The sequence below is a fragment of the Zootoca vivipara genome, chromosome 2 (genome assembly GCF_965207765.1).
Source record: "Zootoca vivipara chromosome 2, rZooViv2.hap1.1, whole genome shotgun sequence".
Taxonomy (NCBI): Eukaryota; Metazoa; Chordata; class Lepidosauria; order Squamata; family Lacertidae; genus Zootoca; species Zootoca vivipara.
In genome coordinates this window covers 84,744,483-84,763,484 of record NC_142584.1, presented here as the reverse complement: position 1 = coordinate 84,763,484, position 19,002 = coordinate 84,744,483, and the positions used below count along the sequence as shown (strand labels likewise).

At 44.2% G+C, this 19,002-nt stretch overlaps 2 protein-coding genes across 6 annotated transcripts in view; one reads left to right on the top strand and one right to left on the bottom strand.

The window, feature by feature from the left end:
• Positions 1 to 1,467: 1,467 nt before the first annotated feature.
• ZXDC (ZXD family zinc finger C) lies at positions 1,468 to 16,680 on the top strand. Of its 2 annotated transcripts, none has more exons than XM_060271394.2 (10): positions 1,468 to 2,768; positions 4,230 to 4,382; positions 5,287 to 5,365; positions 5,773 to 5,903; positions 6,475 to 6,645; positions 7,739 to 8,424; positions 9,243 to 9,327; positions 11,285 to 11,439; positions 13,237 to 13,338; positions 13,660 to 16,680. In XM_060271394.2, the coding sequence occupies exons 1-10, from the start codon at positions 1,493 to 1,495 to the stop codon at positions 13,744 to 13,746; spliced, it is 2,925 nt and encodes a 974-aa protein (XP_060127377.1). In that variant the 5' UTR covers positions 1,468 to 1,492; the 3' UTR covers positions 13,747 to 16,680. The 2 variants fall into 2 exon arrangements, 1 of the variants encoding a protein (XP_060127377.1); XR_009557096.2 differs by having other exon boundaries at positions 1,475 to 2,768; positions 7,739 to 8,573; positions 13,660 to 16,117.
• Positions 15,429 to 19,002, bottom strand: part of CFAP100 (cilia and flagella associated protein 100) — a 30,130-nt gene continuing 26,556 nt past the window's right edge. For all 4 annotated transcript variants that reach the window (XM_035106495.3, XM_060271397.2, XM_088663276.1 and 1 more), the window contains one exon: positions 15,429 to 17,203. In XM_035106495.3, coding sequence (XP_034962386.2) covers positions 17,090 to 17,203 — 114 coding nt within the window. In that variant the 3' untranslated portion in view covers positions 15,429 to 17,089. The remainder of the gene's footprint in view (positions 17,204 to 19,002) is intronic.

The window sequence follows — 19,002 nt, the reverse complement described above, 5'->3', positions numbered from 1 at the left end:
ACTGGACCTAATGGTCAGGGGTCCCTTTACTCCTAATTGCTGGATACAGATGGATTCAATTCCTGGAATAGCCAGGCTAGCTTCCTGGTGAGCTAAAGACCCTCTAAGTGTGGGCCATTAAGTTAACAAAGGAAGTAGCTCTGCACCAGAAAACAAATCGGTGAGCTGGTAGTTCACAAGATAAAGGCCAGAGTGAAGAGTTCAGTTATGTGAGCTAGAAGCTGGTAGGCTGGGGGACAGAGTTTGCCTTATTTCTGCTTGAATCCAGGGCTGTGGCTATGGGAGAAGCAAGAGTCTCTTGAGTGTTAATGCTGTGGACCTCTCCATCGCAGGCTCAGGTTGTATATATGTGTAAATAAACCATATATCCTAAAGACATCACAATCTCCGCAGGCCCTCACTGTAAGGAAACACTTACCCCCTGGGTAAGTGCCTGGAACCCCTGGGATTTTGCACTGCTTGGAGATTGAGGTGGCGGGCAACAGTATCTTTAGTTGCTTTTCACACTGTTCTTTATAAACTTGCTTTTGTTGCTTTCACTGGTATGATTTAAAACACCTTAAGGTGTATGTGAAAGGTGATTCCCAAGTAAAGTAATAAATACCGGTAAATATAAACAAGAAGGATCCAATCTAGGTGTAAGCCTCTTTCAACAGAGGAGGCACCGACACTTAGGTTCGTCCTGCACATGAAAAGCACATTCTCACGTGTTCCGCCTGCACATCGCCGTACTTTGCAGTATCCCTTCCTTTGCATGATGGCCACCAACGTGGATGGCTTTAAAAGAGGATTAGGCAACTTCATGGAGGTGAGGGGCTATCAATAGCTACCAGCCACGATGGCTATTGCTCTGCCTCCACAATCGGAAGCAGCAATGTTTCTGAATTCCAGTTGCTGGAAACCACAGGAGAGGGAAGACGGCTCTTGCGCATCAACCCTGCTTGTAGGTTCCCCACAGGCATCCGGTTGGCCACTGTGATAACAGGGTGTTAAGACGAGATGGGCTGCTCTTATTTTTGCATACCCTTTCCCCTGATTTCTCCCCGCTTTCCCAACTCCGCTCCGCGAACCTTCCCTCGCTGCTTCTTCTTTGGCGATCACTCGTAGCCGAGTAAAATTGTCTTCCATAAACACGGTTTTAACAATGGGTCTGTACGTGACTGTGGAGGCCAATTCTGGATCCACACGTCCTTCCACAGTGGGGACATTGGTTTCCAGGTGGGAGTTGATCACGGTGTGGATTTGCCAAGCGTGCCTTCCTCTTAGCACGTTTCTCCCTTGCGTCCTGAGATCGAGTTTCTTGAAAGCCCATTGCATGCTCCACATGGCAATCCCGTGTCCGGGTTTTCCACCCAGCCGCGTTAGCTCCGGATCCCCTCTCTGCGCTGCTGTCGCTCTCTCGCTGAGCGATCCGCATTCCGGGTTTCTCCGCCCGCCTCGCCGGCCCCGCCCCGCGGCTCCGGTTTCAGCCGCTGCTACAGGGACCCCCAAGATGGAAACGCAGGGGCTGCCTGCCGTGGTGGAGGCGGCCCGGCCCGAGCCCGGCAACCAACAACATGGCGGCAGCGGCTCCGCGGCCGTTGGAGAGGGGGCTTCCTCCTCAGGGCCCGCCCGCCGACCCCCTCAACCTCGGGACTCAGGGGCAGGAGCGGCGGCGGCGGGAGCCTGGGGCCTGGACGTGGCATTCCCGGTGCTACTGCTCCTGGAGGGAAAGAAGCCGCCGGAACCGCCTCAGCAGCAGCAGCAGCCGCCGCCATTGCCGCCTCCTCCCCCTCTTCCTCCGCCGCCCGCCGCTCAGCAGCCTCCGCAGGGACCTTCCGCGAGCAGCGCCTTCGCCCTGCCGCCCACGGGCCCCGGGCAGCCGCACGACAGCGACGCTCTGCTGCTGGTGCTCAACTTGGTGCGGGGCGGAGCCTCCGGAAGCCCCTCGCAGGAACCCGCCAGCACCGCCGCCACAACGACGACGACGCAGCCTCCGCGAGAGGAGAAGCCGGGCGACGGCGGGGGAGAAGGTGCACTCGAGGCCGAGGCTTCTGGGCCCGTGGCTGAGAGGAGCGGACAGGCGGCGGCGGACGACGACGACCCCGACGCCGCCGGCTCCTCGTTCTCGGGCACGCTCACCATCAACAACCAGAGCCTGCTGGTGCGCTTCGAGAACGGGCTGCTCAGCCTCGGCGGGCCCGCGCAGCCGCCTCCGCCTCCCGTGCCGCTTCTTCCTCCTCCCCAGGCGCTGCGCTCCTCAGGCGCTGCCGACGAGGCCTCGGGAGGAGGCCCGTCTCGGACTCCCGCGCCTTATTCTTGCCCCGAGCCCCGCTGCGGAGAGGCCTTTTCCCGCAAGCAGCTGCTGCGACTACACCGCCTGTCCGCGCACGGCGGCGCCGCTGGTGCTGTTACGGCGCAGGATGGCGGAGGAGGAGGAGGAGCGGGAGAAGAAGCGGCGGCGGCGGCGGCGGCGGGCTCCGGGCGGGCGGCGCGGCCCTTCTGCTGCCCGGTCCCCGGCTGCTCTTGGGCCTTCGCCACGGCCTACAAGCTGCGGCGCCACCTCCACTCGCACGACAAGCTGCGGCCTTTCGCCTGCTCGGCGCCCGGCTGCTCGAAGCGCTTCACCACCATCTACAACCTGCGGGCGCACGGCCGGGCCCACGAGCAGGAGGCGACGCATAAGTGCGAGGCGTGCGGGCAGCGCTTCCCCAGCGCCGCCCGCCTCGGCGCTCACCAGCGGAGGAGCCACCTGGAGCCCGACCGGCCTTACCGCTGCGAGTATCCAGGTAAGCAACCGGCAGCTCTAACTCTCCCTCCGCTTATTTTGCAAAGGTCAACAAGTCTCGGCCTTTCGGGCTTGGGTAAGAGCCCCGCCTCAAAATCCGTTTGGACTTGCAGATAGGCAGCACCCCCCGGATTGCTGGCTGCATCCATTGCACATTTAAAGCGCACGAATTCCATCAGAGAATCCTTGGAAACGAGCTTCTAGTCACCAGTTCCAGCACCCTGAACAAACTGCGGTTCCCAGGATTCTTTGGGGAGAAGTCGTGCACTTTAAATGTGCAATGTGGATTTGTTTTGCACAGTGGAAAAAGCGGAAGAGAGTTGAATCCTAATCTCAGTAGCCCCATGCTGTACTAATCTCTTTTTTTAAAAAAAAATACTTTGCCCTGCCCTCTTCATTAGGTGTTTTTGGCACCTTGTGAGATAGACTACAAATAGTGTGATAAGACCCGAAATTACTCTGTGAGTTTTGCAGGTAAGTGAGGGTTTTAATCCAAGCCTGAACATCCACAATGCTGTAGAGTCATTCCATATCAAATGATTCAAATTTTTTTATCTAAAGTCATCCAGTTTTCTTAATATTTTGTACACTTAAAAAAATTAAAATGTTAAATATAAACTTAGTTTTGATCATTCGACAAGTGTACAAAATATTAAGAAAATTGGGTGGCATGAGGTAAAAAAAATTGGATCACTTGATATGGAATGACCCTGTAGTGGGGTTCAATATAAGTGCACTGTAATATTTAGAATTGTGCATAACTTTCAGCATTCTATTCCCAAGAGAGAAGCACAGAAGGCAGACATGAAGGCCTTCATCTGTTTGTTTTCTGCAATTAGTACTGTGAGATAATCTACTTTAGATTAGCTATCATGTACATTGTCTCTGTACATTTGAATGCTCATAATAAACTTTCACCGATTACCATGCTGGAATGCTACAATATTAGATTTGGAGAATAAAGGTTGGTGAAACAACAAGAAAATTTGCACTCCAGTTTAGAAGAAAGGGAAATTGCAGAGTGATGTATAACAATGGCAGTGTGCTAGTGAAAAGGAGATGCAAGAAACTAACTTCAGCTGTGACATTATACTGCAGTACATTGCAGTACTGTATTGGAAATAAACTCAGTCCAGAACAGTTTCCCAGAAAGGCCTTCATAGTTTAATGAGGTACTTACTTACTTACTTACTTAATGGGGTTGTAGGCCACTTTTCAGGCAATCCTCCCCCCCATAGTACTTAGAAATGATATGTCAACATAATATACACAGTAAGATACAACATTAAAACAATTTAAATGATATTATTATTACCACGAACTTTTCTAGATCATGGTAATAATAATAATAATAATAATAATAATAATAATAATAATAATAATAATAATAATAATAATAATATATTCTAGTAGTTCATGGTGTTTTCCACTAAAGCAGTTTGGTTCTTCCTTCTTTCTCTAGGTTGTGAAAGGACCTTCATAACAGTGAGTGCATTATTTTCTCATAATCGAATCCACTTCAGGGAACAAGAACTGTTCTCCTGCTCCTTCCCCGGCTGCAACAAGCAGTATGACAAAGCCTGCCGACTGAAAATCCACATGAGAAGTCACACAGGTGTGAAGCTAGGGCATTAGTTAAAGTTGGTATGTCATTAATAGATAAACAGATTATGTTGAATTGAAATGTGTCCCTGATTCTTAGATGGAGTTGTGGTACTAAGGAATAAACACAGTTTTGTGTGTGGGTTCCCCTCCCCCAATCTATTTGATTTACTTGAATCCTGGTGGTATTCTGTTGTCCTTGTGTGCACTGCTAGCTTGCTAGCTTGAGTAGCATGTAAACTTCTACTTACGGTAAATAAAACCAGCAAACTTGAGCTTAAGTGAGTGGGAGGTGGAAGCAAATAGAACTTAATGTTTGATTGATAAAAGTAAGATTTATATTTCAGATTTATAGGGAGAGTGTCCTTTAAACAACTGTGCATATCGCTTGCCTGGGGTTAGCAGCATTTTGAGCAATGTAATAATAATAATAATAATAATTATTATTATTATTATTATTATTATTATTATTATTATTTATACCCCGCCCATCTGGCCGTCTCTGGGCTTCCCTAGCCACCCTGGGCAGCTTCCAACAGAAAAATAAAACACAATAATCTATTAAACATTAAAAGCCTCCCTGAACAGTAAGCTATATGCATGACTTGCTCTGAATCTCTGGTGTTAAAGAACCAATAGCTATTTAACCCAAGAGAGGAATCAGGCAGAAGGGTCAGTGGATGGGTGAGAATGTTTCTTCTATTTATTTTAAAATTTAATGAACTGGTTTTAGCTAAGGTTCTCAAAGTAGCTCATAAGCTGCACAAAACAGAATAATTAAATCAGTAGTAAACATAAAATTATTAGACTTCCTGAATAACATGTGAGTGTGAGGAGTTGTGGGTTTCTTAAATCAGAAATGTCGTGTAATTGCATTTGGTTTTTTTATTTAAAAAATTTCTTTTGCTTTCCTCCAGGTGAAAGACCTTTCATCTGTGACTTTGAAGGTTGTGGCTGGTCTTTCACTAGCATGTCCAAGCTATTAAGGCACAAAAGGTAAATTACCTGACAGTACATGACCGTTTAGGGGTCCTCAAAGAGCTTGCACTTTAAACTTTTTCATTGGGGAAAATAACAAGTTGGGAGGGTGCGCAAAGGGAAAGAGATGAATACAATAAGATAAATAAGCTTTGCTTCCCATGGGAAAGGCATATGCATTTTATCTGGAAGATTATTTTTGGTGCTGTTGGGCCCCAACCAGCATGGTCCCGCTGGCTGGGGTTGATCTGAGTTGTAGTCTAAAACAGCTGAAGGGTACCAGATTGTGGAATTCTGGTCTAAGTATTCCAAGTACAGTAGAACAATATGCACATGTTCAGCTAAAATGATTAGGAGCCAACCTATAATCATTGATGCCAGTGCCCTTTGTATTTTATATTGAATTTATTTAATTCTTTTTGTAGGAAACATGAAGATGACAGAAGGTTTACATGTTCTGTAGAAGGCTGTGGAAAATCCTTCACAAGAGCTGAACACTTGAAAGGCCATAGTATAACTCATCTTGGCACAAAGCCATTTGAATGTCCAGTAGAAGGTATTATTTGTATATGTGCTCTTGTATGCTTGTGTTTATCTCCTTTGTTCCTAGTCATGCAGAGAGGGTTAAATTAGAGAAGATGGCAGCTGCTCTGTGCATCAGGTTTGAATTGTTGAATTGTACAATGGGGAGAAAAGCACGTTCATAGCACAGCATGGATAGGAGAAACCCTTTCCCCTCCAAAACTACTTTTTAAAAAGGTGTTTTTTTGTTTTGTTCTGGCAGTTTTGAATACCCTACCGTATAAATGCTTGTTTGTGACATTTTAAGGTTTCCACACTAACAGCCTACGTCTGCTGAGAAGTACCGTTAAGTCCTATAGTGGAGCTTATTCTCAAGTACTGTAGTGATTATAGGATTGCAGTCTAAATGGATTTTCCATATTATATTACTTTGTATTATTAACATTTCCACATTTTTTATGACAATACATACAAAAAAATCACGACACAGATAATTTTGTGGAATGGGAATCCTGATAATTGCCTTTGGCATCTAAATGAAAAGAGGATATAAGTTTAAAATGTAAATTAAGGGACAGTATCTAAACTTTGATATCTTATTTCAGGTTGTTGTGCAAAGTTCTCAGCACGTAGTAGTCTGTATATTCACTCCAAAAAACACCTCCAGGATGTGGATTCACTGAAGACACGTTGCCCTGTATCCAGCTGTAATAAATTGTTCACTTCCAAGCATAGTATGAAAACACACATGGTCAAGCAACACAATTTTAGTGCAGGTATGACCCGTTGACTGACTGCTTGGCAATAAGTCTTGGCTGGTATGTGTTATATCTAAAGCATAATATCTTTATTTTTGGTATTGAAACAGTGGTTATTTTAGAAAGCCCAGTAAGTTGTGGTTTCAAATGATTTTCTCCTAAGTCCTTGCCATTTAATTACTATGGGGTGTTGCATCCTTTTAAAAGGTGGGCATTAATTTATAATAGTATTTCCTAACTTATAGCAGGAGCAGTGACTGATACTGGTGTCAACTTGTGGTTTTCTCAGACATTGATCTCATCCTTCCAGACACTTTATGATCAATTCCATATACCGTATATTCCGGCGTATAAGACTGGGCGTATAAGACGACCCCCAACTTTTCCAGTTAAAATATAGAGTTTGGGATATACTCACTGTATAAGAAATACGACCCGGTGTATAAGACGACCCCTGACTTTTGAGAAGATTTTCCTGGGTTAAAAAGTAGTCTTATACGCAGGAATATACTGTAACTAGTGGCTTGTTTGCCACTGAAAATTGCTTTTGTATGATAGAAGCTCTACCTCAGGCATCCCCAAACTTTGGCCCTCCAGATGTTTTGGACTACAATTCCCATCTTCCCCAACCACTGGTTCTGTTAGCTAGGGATCATGGGAGTTGTAGGCCAAAACATCTGGAGGGCCGCAGTTTGGGGATGCCTGCTCTACATGGTTGTGAGAACTGCATGAATTTGTTTCCTATGTGGCTTAGCCAAACTGAGTGGTAAGTAATGGTGCCAGAATCTGGGGGAATGCAGCTTGTACCTCTCAGTCTGCATAACATACAGGAAACTGATTCAAGCCATTCTCATAGTATGTGGCACCCTGACCACATGAAAATGATCCGAAAGGACAGACCAGAATAGTGACAAGCAGAAATAGGGTCCTAGCTAACACTGGCTTCTGCAAAGTGAGGTGGATGTTGGCTGGATGTTAAACAGCAGGATGTTTGGAGGAATGGCAGGGCAGCCAAGTTGGAAGTAGAGGCAGCAGGTGGGTTTCATTGTTGGCCTTTGAGTCCCATGTTCCATGGGCACAGTGGTACTAACATGCTAAATCTTTGTTTCAGATCTCTTAAATCAGATGGAAACTATCGGTTCCCTCACGCCTAGCAGCGAACTTGCCAGTTCAGGACAAAGTGACCTCAGCAATGTGGACCTTGTGTCCCTTTTTTCCAGTGTTTCTGGAAACACCTCTGGAATTTCAACAGACATGGCTCTGATAAACTCTGGAATTCTCACGATAGATGTTGCCTCCGTGGGCTCCACGCTTGGAGGCAATCTTTCTGTTGGTAGCAGTTCTCTTGGTCAGACGGTTGACCCACTGATTTTAGTGGCTAGCAGTGACATTCCACACAGCCTGGACAGCTCTCTTCTGCTGGGAACCACTGCCACAGTTTTACAGCAAAGCACTTTAAATTTGGATGATGTACAGACCGTGAATGCAGAAGCCTTAGGCTCCCTAGCATCGTTGTCCACAAGGAGTTCCAGTCAAGACCTGCATGGTTTGACTTCCAGTAATAACCTGTCAGTCGACACAGCCACTTTAACCCCTTCAAGCAGCCTTGGTGGAAACAATGCATCTGAATTACTGGCTCCAAGTAAAGCAGAGCAAACTTTACTTCCTAGCCTGGATGTTGTGGGACAGCAAGAAGGCAGTAAAGTGGTGACTCAGTTTGTGTTCTCCAACCCTCCAGGAAGTTACAGTGCACAGAAAGAAACTGATCTGAGCACGGTGACTGGCAGCTCCTTTCTGGTATGCAGTAGCTCTCAATAACTGTAGTTTTCATTAGTATCTTAGCTTTGAGGATATTATATTGCCGTATATGAGCCATCCTTTCTACCAGATCAAATGGGTTTGTGGAATGTCTGCCACGAACGAAGTCGTCGTATATTTTGTACAACGTAAGTGGTATAAGTTGTGGTTGCCTGTGAAAGTATTAAACCCAGTTACACATTCTACATCACATTTGAAGGAAAGTTTGCTTTTTCTTTTCCCAGCTGGAGCTTAGTGCTATTAACCTCTCTTCCCAAGTTGTTGTAAGTACTTGAAAGTGAGTGATGGTTGACTTTGGAACTGACTAAATAAAAAGGAGTGCCCCGTTCGCTGCTTACAGAACAAGGAAAATGGACTTCCGTATCTTGAAGAGTTCCTTCTTTTCTGATCCTTGCCTTACATTATTATTATTCTTATCCCCCATGCAGCTAAAATAGGGTTTCTGATTGGTAGTTGAATTAAACACTCATGTTACCGTAGTTTGAGGAAGACAGAGGACCATAGTCTTGAGCTGCATTTCCAAAATGGGTTTCGGTGGTAGTCTTCTTAACACAGTACTTCCAATCCCCTGTGAGTCAGATAAATGGGTGACCTCAATATTGCATATCCCTATGCTTGCATCACTATCCCATTAAACTGTTAAGCTGATTAGCATAAAAAAAGTTCAGACCATGCAGGGAGACTTCTAGGGATATATTCAGTGATGTTTGGAAAAGCATATTGTCTGAAATGTGAACCTAAAAATCCTAAGAATCCTGTTGTATTGGTGACATGCATAAACCTTCTTCTCTCATTAGGAGAGTGGTGGGTCTGCAAGAACAGATTATCGAGCCATTCAGCTTGCCAAGAAAAGAAAACAGAAAGAAAATGGGAATGACATAGGTGAGTATATAATTGTTCCAGCACAGGATGCAATTTAGCAAGTGAAATTGTTTTGGAAACGTGTGTGTGCCTGGTACAAGCCATCATAGATTACTAAGGTAGTATCATGGTTAGTTTGGGGCTATTCTAGTGCATAAAGCCTCCCTTCTTAGAAGACTTGCTCAAATTGGGGTAATTTTGCTATGTTCTAGTAGTGGATATGCTCTGCAGCACATGGATGACAGAACACTGAAGTACGAGGAAATATTGCTTAATGAATCTCTCTGTTTCTTAAATGTTTGCTTTTGTATGAAATGGTAATTGTAAAATACCCTTATCACCCAATCCTGACCATGTTTACTAATCCTCCCTTGGGCATGCACACATTGATTATAATCACACCTGGAGCCAAAGCGCGCCGGTGCGGGGACGTTTTCGCTGGCTGCCTTCCCCAATTCAAGGGGGAGGCAGGCAAGACTCGGCGATGGGGGAACGTCTTCCCCCGTCGCCGCGTCTTCCCGCGCACAGCCGGCATAGAGCGCGGTTTCGGAGGTGTCCGAAGCCGCGTTCCATGTTGGGGGAGGCAGGCAAGACACGGCAGCGGGGGAACGTCTTCCCCCATCGCCGCGTCTTGCCGCGCACAGCCGGCATGGAGTGCGGTTTCGGAGGTGTCCGAAGCCGCGCTCCATGTCGGGGGAGGCAGGCAAGACACGGCAGCGGGGGAACGTCTTCCCCCGTCGCCGCGTCTTGCCGTGCACAGCCGGCATGGAGCGCCGTTTCGGAGGTGCCCGAAGCCGCGCTCCATGTCGGGGGAGGCAGGCAAGACATGGCGGCGGGGGAACGTCTTCCCCCGCCGCCGCTTCTCGCCGGCATGGGGCTTGGCAGAGGTGGGGGAAAGGCGCAGGATCGTTCTGAAGCTTTGTCCGATCCGGCTCTGTCGTTGGCAGCAGCGGCGCTTGCTCTCTTGGCTCGGGGAAGCGCCTGCCTGCCTTCCCCGAGCCAAGAGAACAAGCGCCGCCGCCGCCACCAGTTTCCCCCGAGCCCATAGGAACGCATTAATTGACTTTTAATGCATTCCTATGGGAAATGGTGCCTCGCTAGACGAACTTTTCGTAGGACGAATTGAGTCCTGGAACGAATTAATTTCATCTAGCGAGGCACCACTGTAGTTATTTAGTTCTTTTGTGAGTGAATGGACTGGTGATCCTTCAGAAGCTATAGCTCACTGAAAGGGAGGTAACTTTCTCCAATTTCCCACTGTTGTTCCAGAGGTTCCCTCACTTCTTTTGGAGTATATGGGGGATAGAGACTGGTTCCTCAAAATAGCATTGGAGGAAACCCCTTTTTTCTATGAGGCAGTGTTAGAAACTGAGATATGAAAGCTAGGAGCTAAATGGCACCTTAAACCTAGGTTATATAGGCACTAGAACGGAATGTTTTTTATAACAAGAATACAAGGCTGAAAAAGAAAGAATGCAGCTAAAATACTATTATCATTTTTCACATGATCTAATTCTTTCTGTGCCCACCTCCCTAATATTCTTACGAGGGTCTCTTCTCCAGTCTTCAGAGAGTAACTACAAGTGGGGAGGCAGAAAAAAGTCCTCTTTTCCTTCCACTCTGCAATTTTAATCTTAAATCTTAGGTGCAGTGCTGCACCCAGAGCTTAGAAACTGCTTGCACTAATGAAATTCCCTGTCGCAAAATGCACCCAGAACAATGGGAGTTTTGAACACTGCTATGCGGTACAGGATTCTGTGAGCTGAGTTCCACTAATGGGATAGCAGGATTTAGCTCAGCTCCATGTTTTTATAAGCCATGTGTAGTATTAACTACTAGCTAATTAACTACTTTCTTCAGTGAGAAGCATATATTGTTATATTAAAAGCTTTTTTGAAATACATTATTTAGAAGTACATATGTTCAATTACTTGGAACATGACTTTGTATTACACACATGTCAATTACTTTATTTCAGGAAGCCCTAACTCTGGCATAAGAAAAGGCAAAAGTGATAAAGTTAGTTCTTCTAACCATGGGAATCGGTCATGCAATAGTGTTTTGCCAAATGGAAACCTAACAGTAAGAGATTCCTCTGCTGGTACACAGTTTGTTCAAATCCAGCTACTTCAGGTAAGAATTCACTATCTGACTTCGTTTACACACTTCATTTTTAAATTATGTATTTAGAAATGTACACTGTACATCTACTTTTATGCAACTGGTAATTGGTTCTTAGTGTGCATGATGATCCATTATATAGTTCAGATGCAGCATCCCTGGAGGGTGTTTAGAAAATAACTTGCAAACTATCCTGACTTGTTTTTAGGAGGTAATTTAATTATTGTTTGATTTTATACCAATGTTATATATTTGATGTTAGCCGCCCTGAGCCCAGTCTTGGCCGGGGAAGGCGGGATACAAATAAAAGTTGATGTTGATGATTAAACTCAACCTTTCAAATCCCTTCTCTACCCATCACATGATAACCCCTCCCCTCACTTGTTTCCAGAAAATGAAAACTGTTGAAATATATATGTGTGAAATGGATTGGGAATATGTTAAAACAAAACAGTAAATGGGCAGCAACACATTGAAACAAACAGTTGGTGGTGAAGTCAAGGTGGAGGGGGGAAGATGAACGGGTATACAGTAGACTGGCATGTACCAGGTGAAGTGACCCCTTTGTCTAAAATAAGTGTAACCAATTTGTGAATGGCGATTAATAAAAACAGGTTTGATGTGCATTTGATAAGTCATTTTATAGAAAGTGGTCTTGGAAGAGACAGCTTGAAAGAATTAAAATGCTCACCCTTGATTCGTATTTATAGAGTCTGATAGAGGCTTACAGCCTAATCCTACTATGCTTTTCCTAGTATGCAAATCCCATTTAATTCAGTTGGGGTACCTACTGAAGTATGTCAGCTGTATCCAGTTGGTGTCCGATGACAGAAGGTTCTTTGATCCAGCTGAGCCTCCAGTCAGCATAAAGCAGGCATCCCCAAACTTCGGTCCTCCAGATGTTTTGGACTACAATTCCCATCTTCCCCGACCACTGGTTCTGCTAGCTAGGGATCATGGGAGTTGTAGGCCAAAACATCTGGAGGGCCGCAGTTTGGGGATGCCTGGCATAAAGGGTAACAGGGCCATCTTCAGTGGTTCTTTCTCCCCCTGTAGCCCTCTTGTCTCCCCCATACTGTGCTTAGGGGGGTTGGGCCCTTTGGAACAGCATAAGAAGTGGTGGTATAGGGAGGGGGAGGTACCTGAAGATTTCCTTAATCCTTGTTCTGCTGTCTGAAAGCTCCACTGGGTCAAAAAGCCTTCCTTTAGCAAAGGAATACTTTTTAGATCAGTACATGGTTGTATAAAGTATTCTCTTGTTTTTGGATTTAGTATATGCAGAGGATGGTGTCCATGGAACAATAAGCTAGATGAATATTACCTTTTAATAACTGTCTGCTTATAGTGAATAAAGTAACTCAAGTACAGTGGTATCTTGGAAGTCGAACGGAATCCATTCTGGAAATCTGTTTGAATCCCAAAACGTCCGGAAACCAAGGTGTGACTTCCAGTTGGCTGCAGGAAGCTCCTGCAGACGTTCAGGTTGCAAAGAACATTTGCAAACCGGAGCACTCACTTTTGAGTTTGTGCCGTTTGGGAGCCAAAACATTTGAGTCGCAAGGTGTTCGTCAACCAAGGTATGACTGTAAATAGTTTCCAGGCCATAATTGGGTGGCAGCATGATTTATATATTTACATATTTCATTAAAATAATTAAGATTTCTACTTTCAGGATGGAGAGCCTTAAAAATGCATAGATAATTAGACATGTTGCCACTTTCAAATATTTCCATGTGTTGTAGCAGAAGACTAGGTTGTCATTGGGATTTTTCTGTGGCTAGAAACTGATCTTGTCTCCTTTCTCTTTAGGATGATTCCCCAGGAGAGGGAGATTTGCCATTTCAGCTCAGTTCTCAGTCTTCTTCTTCACATTCTCAGCTGACAGTAGACTTGCCTGTTCATATCCTTCAGGTACAACCCCTTTGTGTTTTAAAGTGAGACACCAACACAAATTCCGGTTGCCCTGCGTGATACAAATTGACAGCTGCCATAAGTTTTTAAAAGATGCCTTTTCTGAATGCTTTTTTTGCTTGTTTAAAATTGGATGGATAAATGGTAAAAGACCAAAAGCAGGCTGTAGAAGAGTATGATTTTTTTAAAATCATCCAGTGTGTGTGATCTTCCCAGAGATGGAATTTGGAAGCTTATTAAATTAGCCATATATATCTGTGAACCTTGGAAATTGGAATGCCTATGTCACTGTGTGAATTTTTTTATTCTGCTTTCGTACAGGAGCCACACAACTCTACCGAAGAGGATGCCAGTTCTGATAATTCTCAGTTTACAGGAAGCACCATTAATCTACAAGACCTTGAATGATTGTGCTGCGGACAGAAACATTCAAGTACAGTATCTTGAGAAACAGAAGCTTGTTCCTACTTCTGAAGGAAAAAATAGGAGTGGGCACACATCAGTGCTACTTTTTGGCTTACTTGATGGTTATCGTGCAATGGAAACCTGTTCAGTAAATTTTATTTGATAAGGCTTTGGAGATCTTGGTATGTTCTGTCTTGTGGTCAGAAAAATGTGATTATGGAAGCATTATTTAGATTATGCAGTGGATGTTTTGAAACCCTATCTTAGAATGGACATGCTGTGATTATACTTCTGCAGTATCAACAGTTACACTTGGCAGTGTAAAACCCATACACATAATGAGTGTCCCTAGTTGAATATTGGACTTGAGTGGAGGAAGAGCAGTTAAGGCCATTGAAGTGTTTATTATCGAACTGTTAACATTGAATACAATTTTAAGGAAATAATTGTAGAATGATAATACAGTTCTTGGGAGTAGCAGAAGTTGGACCATATAGTTCCTTGCTCCTTCCATCCCTGATATGGTGCAGTATACACTTTCTACCTTTGAGGAGGCTGCCTAGCAGATACTCATTCTTACCCCTTGAATATGCTTACAGTAATACAAAACAGTATTGCCAATTCCTGTGAAGTTGCCACTTTCATTATGTATAGCCCAGTCCCATGCATGTTTTCTTGGAAATAAATTTATTCCCAAGTTAATGTGCATACGATTGCACTCTTGGTCCATGTTGCCATTTACTTGAGCAAAGAGCTTCCAGCTAGTGTCATAGGATGTGAGATGCAGGTGAGTTACTGACCCAGAAGGAAAGTGCATATTTAATTTACATAGGAGCCTGCCTTTTTTACTTTAGTTGATAGGAAAATAGTTCTGTAGACTTTTAAAAAGGAAATGTCAAGATTTCAGTTGAGCATAGAATATAACACCTTGGTGTTCAACAACAAACATTCAGGCTGGAATTTTACACATACCTTTCATGATGTGCCACAAGGCTGTAAAATTATATATATCTATATATAGGACTTTGTTAAAAAGCAGCGTGTGTATGTATGAATTTTTATTCCTGCAGTGTGAGCGTGCATATGCAGTTCTATTTTTTACAAAGTATGATATCCTGCAGATGAACACTTGTGATCTGACCTTGCATATATTTATTTGAAGTCATGGGATGCACTAATAAGAAGGTAGCTAGCTGAAAAGCATGAGTGGTGGTGATAAGAAAGAGTTCCCCAGACTGGACCCTTCTCCAGGCCTATATGCCTCTGAAGCCCATACACAATTTGGAATGGACTAATTCTGCAGCCACCCAGACTTACCTGGCAGCAGTGGCAATGAGGTGAGCTGGTCCAAGGGCCTCTGATGGTAGCATTCTGGATACCAAGATTTCTTTCATCTTTTCAGAAGATTTTCCTGGTACATCCCTAATGCCTGGAGATGTGTTGCTTGAACCTATTATTGCTCCATAGCATGTAATCAAGAGCACAACATGACTAGAATGGCCCTGGAAATGATTTTTTGGTATTATTGGACCATGCATCGCTTCTTCCATAAGCTCATTCCAAATTAAGATTAAGTAATTGGAAATGTACTGATTCCTGTGCCTTTTTACTTCCCCTCCCTGAAATTTTTAAGGCATTTTTATACTGATTATACATCACTTCAGATTTAATTTATGGGTATTTAAAAAAAAATATTCTTAACTAGCTTATTTCTTAATTGCCAGTGGTATAACTTACCTGATTACTGCCTTTCCCTGTCATACTAAGTTCACTAAATGAAGAACTATAGTTAATTTTTGCTTCCTTTAGATCTGGATGGGGAACCATGGGGCCAAATACTGCCCTGCCCGCCTGCTTCTTTCTCTGGCCCTTGGGACTGGCTCCAGGCCACATTCCTCACCAGCCCCCCCCCCTTGAGTCTTTGCATGGCTGGAATGTATCCTTGAACCGTGACAATGCCTCTTGTTTGCCTGGGTGGATGATCGAGAGGAGCAGGTTGTATTCAGCTAAGAGTTACTCCAAGAAGCAGCACTGACATTGATAACCTTAAGTCACGTCATGTCTATTTTCAGTGGATCTGCTATGAGTACTCATAGTGTGTGGAAACTGGCTTACTGTACAAAGGTGAAATGAATATTAATCCCCCCACCAACTTTTGCCTCTGACTCCACTCAAGGCTGGCAGGTGGCGCTTAGCAGCCTGCCCAGAAGAGACTATGGTTTTCCACCACTGCCTTAGATGAACTGAGTGAAGAAACTGCTAACTCATTCAACCTTCCTTTATTTCACTAAAGTTCAGTTTAAGAGAAACTAAGACTCTGTGAGTGGTCTGCAAATGTATGACTTTGCTTAAAAGAGCATTGGAGGCTCCCCCCCCCAAAAAAAATGTCAGCTCAAATTCTTTATTCTGTGGGGTTGGTTCATACACTTCATTTTGGCAGTGATCCTCAGAGGTAACTTGGGCTGCTCTGTGATGAGGCCTTTTCATCTCCTGTTCTTTCTACTCCCTCATCCCTTTCTTGAGCAAGAAGAAATCCTCTACAGCTTTTTACATAGAGTGCCTGGTAAGCAGTCACCTTGGATGTAGGGAGGGGTGGGGACAGTCACACATTCATTTACTGCTGAAAGGATCACAGCCTAGGTAAGGGTATGAACTGGGCCCATCAAAACGTGGTGCTTCTATTTTGCAGAGTTATGAAAAAGTCACATGTGGGTTGTTTTTTCCCTGAGACTTGTAAACATGTCTACTTTTTAAAAAATCATTTACTGTACTTGGCTTTGTAAATTCCTACAATGGAATTTGTAGTAAACATTGAAGGGTAAGGGCTTAAAGGTCAACATCAGATTTATTCTGCCTAAGTCCATTGCTGGCATTGGACATCTAAAGAATTGGTGAGACAAAGGGACTAATAAAAAATCCTAATGTCCAGTTTCTCCATTTCAGTTGTTTTTTGTTGTTTCCAATCAGGATGCTGCTGCTTAACTGCAAGAGAAGCAAAGTTGTAAACACCTTTCTAATTTTGGAGACTTGAAATCTCTGAATAGCAGAAATCCTTTCATTTTTGTATCTCCAGGGCTCAAGACTGAAATCAAAGCATCGGACTGCTTGCTCTTGCTCACCATGGTGGCCTGTTAGATTTTTTAAAAGCAGCTTTATTTACAAAAAGGCAAAACTGAATTGTCCAACTAAAAGCAGTGTACAAGCTGACTTGTAATCTGTCCTGGATTACTGGGGGCTGTACATGTAACCAGAATGAGGAAATGGGATTAAAGTAGTGAACAAATTATTGATAAAGTGTACTAACTACCAAAAAATTTCTCCACCATTTCTTACGGTTTCGGGGCTGTTAAGTAAAGTAGTAGAGTAGCTCTTCCTTTTCCTTGTCTATAAGTCCTTGGTCCTCATCTTCCTTCTCTTTGTAGGCAGGAGGCTCAGACCGGAATACCAACCTTCTGCCAGACTAAAAGACACATTAAAGACAGGCATTAGTAATTTTCATGTGTGGTGTGCAAATTGCGATATTTAAAACTACTGTATACCGAACTCATAAGCTCTAAGTGTACTTTTTTTTTAAAAAAAAAGCACATTTAAAAAGTACAAATGCAAAAGAAGAGCCAACTGCAGTATTTGGTTTTTCTTTGCAGAAGAAAAAGATGAACCACCACTAGTGTGGTTTCTTCTTAATGGTTCTCTGAAGGCAGAAACGCGAAAGGGCTAACGCATGTAGCTGCTCTAGAAAGGATGCACAACTGCAACTTTATCCTTGGGGTGGCTAACCTGTGGCCCTGCAAATGTTGGTGGACTCCAACTCCTACCAGCTCTAGCTCGTATGATGAACGGGCAGGGATGATGTGAGTTGGAGTCCAGCAACATCTGTAGGATGCTGCATTGTCTTAATTCTACGTTCCCCTCTCCCAGAGTATGTGGTGCTACTCCCTCCTAACTACCCAATAACCCTCTCTAGAATGGTTCATTATCCTGTTAGCACTTTGCTGCAAATTAAGATGCTGCTGCTATTCTTGAGTGCACCTGATTTAGAAGGCATGCAAAAGGGAGACGGAGGTCTGGCACTAACACTGCTATCAGAAGTTATCTTTGAGGTAGCAACTCTTGCAAGAGAAAGTTGACAAAATTGTCCTCGTGCTACAACTACATCTTTTGTAACGGAAAGCGCACTCAATAGCAAGCAAAGGGAAGATAGGAACTCAGAGCATCACAGTGGGTTCTTTGAATTTGTTGCTGCCATAATGGCACCATTCAGCCATATATGCCCAAGCTGGTTTGGCACTACACCACCTTGCAGCCATGGCTTATTGGGGGGGGGGGTTGCCAAATCGGTGTGTCCAACTTTGCATTCCCATTACTCTGGCTCAAGAGGCAGCTTCTCATGAAAGTGCCTTAAAAAACAACAGCAGATGAAAAGTGAAAGGTGAGACTGCTCTAAGTAGATGTGATAAGCTCCTGCTTTTTTCAGCTTCAAAGATCCTACTGTTCTTAAAACTGCACAGGGTTTTCAACTAGCACATCACGGGGTGATCCAGTGAGCATTGTATACTTGGACTTACAACAAAGCCCCTCAAAAGCTCCTGTGTAAGCTCAGCAGTAATGGCATAAGTTGATAGGTCTCTAAAGGATTAATAACTGATAAAGGAGCAGGCAGCACAGAGAAGCTATAAGTGCATAGCAGGTTCCCACAGACATTTTTGCAGCCTAGGCCCCAGTAAATGGCTGAGGTCTAAGAGAAGATAACCTGTCTGCTACCAGGTGCTTAAAAACATCTGGAGGGAGGACAAACATTTGGTCACCTTGTAAAAACAGCAAGATCAGCCAATCATCAGCTGCTCCCAGACCATTTCTATGAAATTCACCACCCCCATTTTTCTTTCTATTTGGCTCCCAAATTGCTAAAAACAGCTTTGCCTGGTCAGCACGGCTTGTTCTGCATTACAAAGTAAAATATGTAACTCCCAGTCAAGCAGAATTCTATTGTTCATCTAGTAATCTTCGCAAATACAGGAGCTCTCTGAATATGGAGGCAGAGCGTAGCCACAGAATTGTAGAGTGGGCAGGGACCCAAGGGTCATCTAGTCCAACCCCCTGCAATGCAGGAACCCTCTCCCAGAATTTATCTAACCCTAGTCCAGGGGAAGGAGGGAGGATACAGACAAAGCTAGAATCTTGGACAGACTTATCATTTGGCTCGGGCTCCACCTACTGTTGTCCTCTCACCACCAGCACCACTGCTGCTTGAGTCCATCC